The sequence below is a fragment of the Nuphar pumila genome, chromosome 4, assembly GCF_984573655.1.
Source record: "Nuphar pumila chromosome 4, dmNupPumi1.hap1.1, whole genome shotgun sequence".
Taxonomy (NCBI): domain Eukaryota; kingdom Viridiplantae; phylum Streptophyta; class Magnoliopsida; order Nymphaeales; family Nymphaeaceae; genus Nuphar; species Nuphar pumila.
The window spans coordinates 8,708,520-8,720,124 of NC_143252.1; the positions used below are offsets into that span (position 1 = coordinate 8,708,520).

The window sequence follows — 11,605 nt, forward strand, 5'->3', positions numbered from 1 at the left end:
GGTATCCTCTGGGTCTGGTTCATGTAATCCTTATAAAATTCTGGTATGGTTTCTCTCAAGCATGGCACATGTGATCCTCTCAAGTGAGGGTTGGAACTCCTTTAGTATTACCCTGCATTGTGGTATGAGCATGAATAAACATAAATTAGTATCTCTCCTTAATATATGAATTTGCAGAAGACAAATCAATTAAAATGTCAAATGAAAAAAAAAGGGGGGAAATATCAAATTGTTGTAGTTTCCATAAGCAGAGGAATTAGAAAACACCAAAGGATATCAATAGGGAAAGGAATAGATTTGTTGCTCCATATTAATCTTGGATCTTGAACTTGCAGTAGAAACCACCTGCTCAATCACTTGAAACAGGAAATGACATTTGGAACTAAATAAAAGTAAGTGTTTATAAACACCCAGGAAGAATCAATAAAATGATGCTTATAACCAGAAAGCCAGCTCCATCTCCAAAAATAAAGACTGTTCCCAAGTATGACATGTAGTTACCATCAACATGCCATGACTTCACCCTCTTAAACTAAGTAGCAAGCAGGCACAAGTATGACAACACAACAATAATAATCAAACAAGAATGACATTATATACCATATAATTAAAAACATGCACAAAAAAATGGAAGTATGCTGTAAAAAAATAATCAGACAGATTTTTGGTTTGAACTCTTTCACATGAGCCTTTTAGAAAACTGTTGGTATGCAATCACAAGCTAAATTGTTGTAGCGACCAATCACTAAAAGCATGAATTCCAAAGAAAAGAAATCAAACCCTAATTCTCAACTATTTCCTAGTCTCGTCTTCAGCAAAAAGTAGTATAGCAAGCGTACCTCCGAACGACTTCTGTAAGAGGTAGCATGGAAGGAATGCAGTGTAGCAGCCAACCTCTCAAGCCAATGTGAGAAGCTTCTGTGGAGTTAAGCTTCTTTAGAATATGTAGTGGCAAGAAGGGGTTGCTTGGGTGGTCTGCAAGATGGGAGAGAAAGAGGGAGCAAGAGAGAATGAGAGAGGAGAAAGAAAGAAAAATTGGGGTAGAAGATGTTGGTTATACAGATGGGAGTTGGTGCCTGATCTCATCGTTTTGCTTGCATTGATAGCTTAATTGTTTCCTTTGAATAGCAGAACCGGTGGGGTTAAGTAGTTGGTTTGATGCAAAATTAGTCATGGTGTCTGTTTCTTGATGTAATTCACTATAAGCGTATTTGCTGTCTGAGTAAAGTTTCCCATGGAATACTCTAGAGACTAGGTCCCCAGTTATTTGGTTAAGGCAAATTCGTTTCTGGGTTTTAGGCACTTACCGCACACCTCTGGATGGAGGGATTTTTGGAAGTCGGTCAAGCTCGGCTCGAGCTCGAAGCTGAGCCGATCTTAGACCATGTTGTTCAAGCTTGCCTCCGAGCTCGAGCTTAGCTTTGGCTGTTAACCCCAAACCACATTTGTCCATGTTTTTGTGAAGAAAAGAAATTTGACTTCATACATTTCCCATTCCCTAATCACCCAAACAAGAAAACTGAGGCCCTTATTTGTTCACATGGTAAAGATGGATACAGGGTGGATCTGACCCAGACCCTTATTCAACAACTTTACCGGATTATCTTTATGTGCAATCTGTTTGGACTTATTGCATCAAGTGTATAAGACAACATATCTTAATTCAAATACCAATCTAATGCAAGGGATAAACCCAAATGCAAATACCAATCTTAATCTCTATTCAAAGGTACCAGCCAACCAGCACTCTCACCATATGCTACATTACTTGGTTCCATAGTAACAAGTATATCGTTTACTGAAAATTCAGCGATAATATCAGGATATTTTGAAAATATTGCCAACATCTGTGACAATGCTTGGTACCCCAATTTCCTAGGCATGTTACAGTGATGGGATCAGGTCTGGGGCATGACTGTCAGTGATTGGATCTAGTACCTTATTGCAGGATACTCAGCCGAGCACTAAATCCGATCCCTTGATTTCCCATAAAAAGAAATGGAGAACAGGTGGTAGTGAAGCAGACACTCATTTCCCAAGCCTCAATAGCATAAGCATTAAATACTTCCAGTGCTTTTAATAAAGAATGCTAGGAAAGGAGAACAGTAAATTCAGAGCATGGTTTAGTCCTGTACAAGCCCTTTATAACAATTAAATGGGCATGGCAATAGAAATAAAAAATATCCCATCAAATAAAGCTTCAATTACACATCTCGGAGACATGAAGGGCTGGTAACCATTCTGGTATCTCACTATTCGGCCATAGTGATGAAATCTGCAAAAACACATCATTAAAAAAGCACACTAAAATTGATAAGATAAACTGAATCTAAATCACATTCAAAGAAACATTAAACAATAACCATGAAATTATTAACCATTTTGATTGTAGGTTGCAATTTTTTTTTTTTGAGAAAGCAAACTTATTTTTCATTAAAAACAGAAATCAGAAAAAAGCTCAAGACAATGACGAATCAACCCCCAGCTTTACAAGAAGAACAAGACAACCTGCAGAAAGGGAGTGAATCCAATGTAGAGCAGTTGCCAGCCACTTTAGAAGAACCATATGAAAGACATCAGATAGGACTTGAATGAGCAGTGAAAAACTTGCAATTGTTCTTCATGAAAACCAACAAGCAAAGCTCTTTAATACCATTCAAACTGATTTAATCAAACAAGAAACCAATTATAAAATGAACATTGCAATTAAGTCATTCTAATTTTTTAAAATAATTATATCAAAAACTATTATCTTTGACCTACAAACTGAAATTTTTTTTAACCATTCATGATAAAAAAAGCAATAGCAAAGTGTAATACAAATAAGAAAAGAAAAAGTTCAAGAAAGCATGCATTACCTATTCTATTCGAAAATCCCTTTCCATTTTTAGGTGGCAAGGAGTTCAGAGACCAAGAACCCATTGCACCTTTTGATTGTGTGCTATGATGCAAAAGCTGTTCTTTCCAAATCAAGTCAATTGAAGGAGCATACAATGATATCCCCGGATCTGGCAACATTGACATGTAGAAATTTCCTTTCAATATAGATGAACTATCAAATATATATGGACCTTTACCGTTGGTCATTGGAAAAACTTGGGGAACTAAGTTGAACACTTCTGCACAGTTCGATGAATCAATGGAAGAGTTTAAAGTCTCATCCAGCTTCGATATCTTCACCTTAGATGAAGAAGGTGCCATTGATGTTTGAGTAGTAATTTCATTAATTTTGATAATCATGCTCTGTTCATGAGAACTTATGGCTTCCCCTAACTTGGATAACGAGTATTCATGAACAACATTATCCTTGTCTTCTATATCATGCTTAGACTCATCATATGTGACAGGAGATGAAATTTGACTAGCTTCAGTTATCTTTGATTCCTGCATGAATATAGAAACAATAACACAAGCTGAATTTCACATCACAATAAAAAATATACAATTTAATGAATACTCATTTTACCTAATAAGATGCACCAAGTTGAGTAAAACCAGAAGGTACATCTTTGTAATTTTTTATAAAAAAAATGGTATTTATCAAAGGTGATTAAAATCTTTTATTTCATATAAAAAAGATCAAAATTTCCTCACGAAAATAGACAACTAATCCATTTAAAGACTAATATATTAAAAACAAACAATATATTATCAATCAACATGGATAACATACTTGACAATAAGACATTAATATCATATTTCAAGTTTTAAGACAATTTATCCATCTAAATTTTAAACCCAACAATCAAAATGGTGTGTCAAACTGAACATCCTAAACATCATCAGTTGATATACCGGCCTCGGGGTTTTATGCCATGGGCCGTGGTGACCATAGCTGGGCAAAATTTTCAGCACACCTATGGTTATATTGAGGTCTCTTGACCCAATATTTGTTGCCTAGTCTAACAAGCAAAGAAAAAAAACTAGATATAATGAAAAGAAAACTAAAACATTAAACCATATTTTGGCTTGTTTATGTTTCTGAAAATGGACCAGTGTATTATGTTAGTGTGTTATTGACAATTGCTTAACAAACTTGTCTCAACAAGGAAAAAAAACAGCTAAACAATATAACATGGTTAAAATACCATATAATAAAATAATGTATTTTGATCAATGAAATTTTCTAAGAAACATGGATGGTAAACCAATTTTTAACTATCTCTTCACTAAATACAATAACAAACATGATCCGATTTACCCTTTTTCCTTGTGATTAGAATTTATGAAAACTCGTAAGGGATTTTAGAAAGGTTTTTATCATTCAGAATTTGATGCTCAGAGAGGAAAATTGGCTAGTTTTCTTCAAAAAAAAGGGAGAGAAAAGTTGGCTACTTTTTCTATACAAAGAGGGCCTTGAATCCAAATATTCCAATAAACATAACTCAACCTTGAGAACTAGTGGATACAAGTGATACAAAAGAAACAAAAAATTTTGTTTCCGATTCATAGAGAAATAATAAAAAACTTCTCTTACCTCCATAGATTTCTGTAAACTTGACCACTCATCAAATCTTGGATTGGTTCGACACAGCTCTAAGCTACCATCTTTATCATTAGAATCATCATCCTTATTGAATTCACTAAATTGAAAATCAATATAGTTTTGCTCAAAAGCATGCTGCACATCATCCACCATTCCTTCATAGAAGGACAAGGCTTTCTTAAAGAAATTTAGCTGTTTTTTCAAAAATGGGAAAATAAAAGAATGAGTTTATTCTTCCTTAAAATGCAAACAAAAACATGATAAATAACAACAATATCCAACCTCATCATAAAAGTTTTGAACTGACTCAATAGTAAGGGTTTGAACCAATGCTTGCTTCATAGACTTAGTATGACAAACATAGAATGTTCCCCACTTGTAATACTCATCACAAGCTGTCTGAAACTGCTGGAACAAATTAACTTCTTTTTTAGCACTTCTTGACTTCTTTTTTTCTCTTTTTAATTTTAATTGTTGATAAGATAACCTGCAAATCATTGACCAATCAATTAGTCACGAGTGCAACAAACATGTAAACAGTACCAACGGTGACTTTGTTTCAACCTCTTTTCTTCGCATTGCCTCTTTATACCCTACAAAAAGAAATACATGCATGATGCATATTAGGAATACAGATAAAGACATGTAAATGTCATGAACTATAATGTATAAAAGTCTTAAAAAAACTAAGTAACCTAAAAAAATATTTTTTTAAAAGATATTTTACTATTGAATACTTACCCATACACTCATTAACATATAGCTTGCAATTTTTTAAGGTATCCAAATTATGTTTTTGTCACACGCTTTGCTTAAGTGGTAGGAGGAAAGTCAAAAGAGGTAACTCAAGTGGTAAACACAAAACATCATCTAAAGCTTCTTTGTTTAAGTCATAATTTAACTCTATCCTCTATGACCATATAATAGCCATTCGCCAATAACTAAAAGAAGTTCAATATTCTCAATTACGTTCTTTTTTTGCTGAGTTTAAATTTCATTTAATTGTTTTTTTAGTTTACATAAATCTTTTATGAAAGAAAACAGTTAATGACACTTTATCACAAGGTCAAATTGACTTGATAGAAGGTCATTATGGGCTATCGGATGCATCAAATGGATCTATTGCATTTATGATATACAACATGCTATGAAGATAATAGAGTTGCAATAATAGGCCATTTTTGTAGGTTGGTATTCGAATTACACTACTCTGTTTGTTGCAGACTTGCAAGATCGTTATGTTAAAGTATAAGATGCAATCACTTCCAATTTTGACTTGTTTTGACTAATTTTCTTCATTGTTTGAAAATGATAAAATGACCATTGTGTGTCCTTTATCCGTGAGTTTGTAATTTTGTGTTTCATGGTATTTTAGGTGGTAATGAACTTTGTAATGTGGCATCCCCTACCTAACTAATCTTTTAAGAATAACCACTCTCAAGTCCATGCAAAGCTCACCAATTTCCTATGAGATACTCATACCATGAGACAACCCAACAATGATTAGGATGTAGTTTTCATAGTATAAAGATGTAAAATACCCATAAAGAGAATTACTATTTGCCAGTTAAAACTATATAGTAAAAATGAAAACGTAAAATAAAAACAATAATAAATCTATTTCATCAATAATGGTACAATCGAATTTTTTGAGAGAAATAATGGTACAGTCTAATTGTATCATATAATAAGTACATAGAAATCTATAAAAAGAAGAGGACTTAGGTCAATATTTGTCTTCCTTGAGAGAGCCACCTCTTGCTAGGAAAAGTCAATGTATGATATATGATGGTTAACTAGACATCAATAACCTTAATAATGATGACAAAAAAAAAGAAAAATTATGTCAATGCAAGTATTTTTGAATGACAAGATGTTTTAAATGGAAAAATATATAAAATTCATGTCCTACTGTGCATAACGACAGTCTATCAAGATACATGTTTCACAAAACTATGAGTATGTTTGACACATGATGTACAAATTCAATTTAGACATCATGAAACATTCTTTTTCATCAATAAAAATATTTTTTAACAGTTTAATATATAAAATACATCTTTAATAAAACACTATTAAAAACTATAAAACTAATTTCAAATGTAAAAATATTACATGTATGTATCAATGTCTATGCCATCATGTTCGAGTGTATCCAATTGTGACACCATGGATACACCACTAAAATGGTATCCTTATGATGCAACTAACCACTATCCTGAAAAGCAGAATTAGTATCTACATATTTTTTAATATAAACTAGATCTGGCTTTTGGCTAGAATTGAAGCTGATTTTTGTCCATTAGTACCTAGAGAGAATTACTTTATAACCATAAAGGCCATAACTCTCTCTCTCTCTCTCTCTCTCTCTCTCTATATATATATATATATATATATATATATATATGTGTGTGTGTGTGTGTGTGTGTGTGTGTGTGTGTGTGTGTTTATTTTTTAGGTGGGAGTTACCTGCCATTTATTTAACCTACTGCCTAACTACTAGTTTTTTGAAAGGTTTTTTCATGTTTTTCATAAAACTAACTGTATAGATATGTTCAATAGGAATCAACTCTTGGAACAAGTACTACAATCTTTCGAGGCTATGCCGTCAAACATGTAAAATACTTATTTTAAAGACAAACAACATTTGCCAAGAGCCTAATTAATAATTAAGATTTTAGTTTCATTTAGAAAGAAAAAAAAAGGCTAAAAAAATGATACCTCAACCATCTGAAGTTGATTTAGGAGGCACTCAGAAGGAATTGACATTGTCTGCGATAGACGGGAGCACTGTGGGCAACAAGCGAAACAAATTATTATTTTTTGTACGTTCATGGATGATATATTATAACTTTTATAATAATATTGGCTTACATATTTTTCAGAAAGCTTGTGGAGTTCATTTTGAGCCTTCCCCATCTGTTTCAGAACTTTATCTGAAGTCAACATATTAACCAATATAAAATTACTGAGCTTCGTATTTAATAAGATAATGCAAAAAAAAAAATTGAAGAATGATGAAATGAACATAAAACAAATTGCTCAAATAGATCATAGATATCATCAAAGCAATGGTCCTTATATTTTATCAAATTTTACAATTGATGAGAAATTATTAAGTAGATGCCTGCACTTACTAATCTTGTCATTCTCTGATGGTAGCTGCCATTGAAACATAAAAGTGCTGACATCCTTCCGTGATTCGGAATAATCTGTTACATAAGGATAAATGATGAAAGTCCAGTTTTGAGAAAAGAATAAATATTAACAACTAATAATCATAATCATGCATGTCTCCCGAAGATACAATCATTCAACTTGCTTCTCACCACTTTCCCTGCTACCATGTTCTATTTTCATGATGTAATGTTACTAGTACAAGCATAAAAATATCATTGCCTATTACAAAAGAAATAAGGGTATCATAAACACCAAAGGTTTATATTCTGAAATGCAGTAATTTGCTTAAGCTAGTATGATTAACTTAAATCACCTAGTTATAGGTAAATGATAGCTTTACTTTTGATAACAATGCAATGAATAATGAGAAGCAGTCTATGATGCCTAAGCAAGGTAGAAGCCTTCCCTAATATAATAAAATTTGTCAATCGGATTACATTCTTGAACATGCTTTTCTCATTGAACACCATATTGTTTGTGTGTGTGTACACACGCTTGAGCTTGTGCAATTGTCTAGCAATTATCTAAGAGGCCAAAGGTGAAATTTAAGCAAATACTCTGCTGCCTACATGCCTATATGATCAGCTTTTATGTGAAAACAGTCATGTTTAAATTTTACCTGACTGTTTAAACCATTGGTAAAACAAATAGTTGATGCAGAATTGATGAAACATTAGATGGAAATAGAAAAGGGACATATATAATTCAATGAAATTGGTTTCTTTAGTTACATTTTAGGCTTAATAACAACAAATTTTATCATAGCACCAAATCACTTCTCATTTTTATTGCAATTGGTACCATAGTATTTATGTTATTGATTTTAAGGCTTGAATATGAGATCATAAGAAACCTAGACCACTCCAGCAGTCAAATTATATGCATCTTTAAATCTTGTTAAATGCAAGCATACCATGAACATTTTTTTCAGTAGCAGCTGCAATTGATGAATGGGAAACAATAATTTCCCTACAAGCTTGCATCTCCTGAAAGTGCAAAAAGTACACTTGTGAGAAAGGACTTGAAAATGAACATAATATACAAAGATTATTTGATCAGACAAGATGTAGCAAACACACATGTATGATTGGATCTAACATCCTTTCCTGGTACCCGAGCCAGAATGTCCACTCCCCAAACCAAACAAACAATTCATAAAGGAAAACAAGAGTACCTTGGCAGCCTGGGCAACATCAAGGTCAAGCTGCACAAATGGATCATAATGGGCATTCTTCTCCTCCTTGGTTTTATGATGGTGATGCTGCTGAGGGTCCCTCATAAAGGCACACTTCATCTTAATGGCTTTCATCACTCCCCTTCATGAAGCAAGGGCGATTTTTTGTCAGTCCATGGCACAAAACCAAACGCAAAGTCATCCAAAAAAGCATGGCAATGACACCAACAATAACTAAAGTAGATGAACACAGTACAGTTGTTACAGAACAGTTGGAACAAGAATAAGAACTTTAACTAATACACCTTCAAAGTAATCCAAAATAAAAGAAATGAAGGAGTTGGTTAAAAGCAGATTCTAAACCCATTTTATTGATTCTTTCAATTATCCATTGTCAAACAAACAAAAGCCACATGGCCAGCAGGGTTGTTGAGAGGGTGCTGGGATGATGGCACCCATTCAAAACCCTGTTGGTGCACAGTTGTGTCCTTAGCTCTCAGTGGTGGGCCACGTAAGGCAGGATAGTCGTGGGGCCCTACCCAACATTTTTCTGTCGACGTTTCTTGTCAATGAAAAAACAACAAAAAGATGACTTTGGAGATCCTTGATTCACCAAAAACCCTTCTGATTCCCTGCATTTGCTTACAACGTCCACTTCCCAAACACAACCTAAACTGATTCAAGACTCTTAGACATCGTATGTGGAGATGCACAAGAAATGGCTTCAACAACAGGGCCAAGACTCGTTTTGCAACCAGAAATGGCTGTAACTCAAAGCAACAAAGTCCTTGAGAGCCTAAGAAAGGAATCGGATTTTCATGATCAAGTTAACACAATAATCCTGACCATATTGCAGATTTTATTTGCAAGACGAACAAGAAACAAAGAGAAAAGGGGAAAAAGGAAAAGAACAAAAAAAAATGAAAAACCGTAGGCTTATCTTATGAAAAGTTCAAGTTCACAGCAGAGAAAAACTGCTACAAAACAATGAAAAATGAGATCTAAACCATTTTAAACAATAAACAGAAATGCTTCATGCATCCCATTATTCAGTAGAAATAAGCACAAACCCATGAAGGTATAACGTTTTAGAGAAATAAAAAAAAACTCACCTACAAAACTTGCCAAAAATGAAACAACTGAAAAAAAGAGAGGCAATACCTTTGTGGAGTCACAAATTCAGAAAAGAGCAAGAGAATATGAGAGTCTAAATAGAGTTGAAAAAGTCTTACGTATCTTTATATAACCATGATGAAGATACATGTCTATTTTAAATTGAGTATAATTTATCTGATCTGATCTGAGATAACAAAAAGTAATTTCAAACAACCGAATCAATCTTCTTTTTTATCACAAACTTAGTAAGGGTGTAACCAAAATACATAAAAACTCTTAAACCATAACTAAATATTTATGTCATTTAAAAAAACAAACCAAAACCATAATCCTTACAAACATTTTAAATTATGCATTTATGATTAATTAATAAAAAACCCTTAATATTCTAACCAAAATCAAACCACATAATATTCATGGCATACACACATCAAAATCATAAACTAAACATTTACTTCAATATAAAAAAACCAAATAAAAACCTTAAATCCTAACAAACATCACATTATAGATATGCTAATTGAAAAAAATTACTAATTAAATATTTATGTCATATGAAAAAACAAAATAAAAAACATAAATCCTAAAAAAACAAAGATTTAGGGGTTTGATAACCAAAATAGTATCTGCCGTGTGTATTACTAAATCATCTACCTTGAACTTGCATTGCCACTGGTATGAAAGAAAGATATGCCGGCCATCTATATCTTATGTATTTTTATCTGAAACTGGTATATGGATTGCATTTGAAAGATTAATTATAATACAAATTTATTTTATGGCTTTTCTTTGCAAATATAGATCGCTCAAATACTATTTACAGGTTTTAAAGATACCAAAGGACCAAGTTCAACTTGATGATACAGATTCCACAGTGCTCTCAGCGGTTGAGACACGCTTAATGATAATTAAAAAGAAAATACCATATTAAAAAAACCCTAAAAACTTCATTATATATTCATGTTATTTTAAAAAATCCAAATCAATATTCAAAATCCTAAAAGAAATCACAGATTTATGCTAATTAAAAAAAAAACAAAACTCCTAAAATAAAAAACCTCTGTAAAGCTTTTTGGACACAGCCACCAGGGCAAGGGTCGCGCGCCAGAGGGGTCGCCCGACGGAGTTCGGCAAAGCTTCAGGAGAGAGAGGACCACAAGGCAAGGCAGGGCCGTGCGCACCACCGCTGGTGTCGTCGGAGTGCTGGAGTTCTCAACGACGGGCGGTGGACCGCCGCTGGTGCGCACCGTGGAGAGAGAGGGAAAGAGGACTTGGGGTTTAGGGTTTAGGAGGAGGGAGTTAAAAGGGTCGGGGTTGGGGGATGCAGGGGGAGGAGTTGGCTTCGGATCAGAGTGGGCAGCGGAGGAGTTGGCAGAATTTTCGGATAAAGGTGGGGTGCCCACCCTGGCGGCTCCGCCTTTGGGGTAACAATGGGTCAGGTTTGGTTTGGATTCAGGTAGAATCAAATCGAGACCTGATTTGAGATGTTGGTACCAGGTTCGTACCCGGGTTCAATCGGAACCACTATAAGAAAAATCATACCCAATCCTATAAGAATAACATGAACCGAACCATACTTGGTAAAATAATATTTAAAAAAAAAAAAAAACCAAGAACTTGGGTCCAGGTCTGGTAAGAAATTTCACAAA

General features: G+C 33.8%; 1 protein-coding gene across 2 annotated transcripts; it reads right to left on the reverse strand.

Annotated features, from left to right (window-relative positions):
- Nucleotides 1-2,071: 2,071 nt before the first annotated feature.
- LOC149839272 (uncharacterized) lies at nt 2,072-11,152 on the reverse strand. 2 transcript variants are annotated; one of them, XM_090004060.1, is made up of 11 exons: nt 11,015-11,152; nt 8,841-8,982; nt 8,580-8,652; nt 7,624-7,698; nt 7,361-7,422; nt 7,208-7,276; nt 5,051-5,079; nt 4,769-4,973; nt 4,478-4,678; nt 2,859-3,384; nt 2,072-2,275 (listed from the first exon to the last, which is right to left on the reverse strand). In XM_090004060.1, exons 2-11 carry the CDS (start codon nt 8,973-8,975, stop codon nt 2,253-2,255), a joined length of 1,398 nt encoding a protein of 465 aa, XP_089860186.1. In that variant the 5' UTR covers nt 8,976-8,982; nt 11,015-11,152; the 3' UTR covers nt 2,072-2,252. The 2 variants fall into 2 exon arrangements, with proteins under 2 accessions (XP_089860186.1, XP_089860187.1); XM_090004061.1 differs by lacking the exon at nt 11,015-11,152 and having other exon boundaries at nt 8,841-9,392.
- Nucleotides 11,153-11,605: the final 453 nt, after the last annotated feature.

Bases quoted from the DNA above. Each gene is read 5' to 3' on its own strand.
- LOC149839272 (XM_090004060.1), bottom strand. From the start codon at position 8,975: ATGAAAGCCATTAAGATGAAGTGTGCCTTTATGAGGGACCCTCAGCAG. The intron at 7,277-7,360 runs GTAAGCCAATAT...TGTTGCCCACAG, and splicing joins ACAAGCTTTCTGAAAAATAT to TGCTCCCGTCTATCGCAGAC. The intron at 2,276-2,858 runs GTAATGCATGCT...GTGTTTTTGCAG, and splicing joins GGGATTTTCGAATAGAATAG to ATTTCATCACTATGGCCGAA.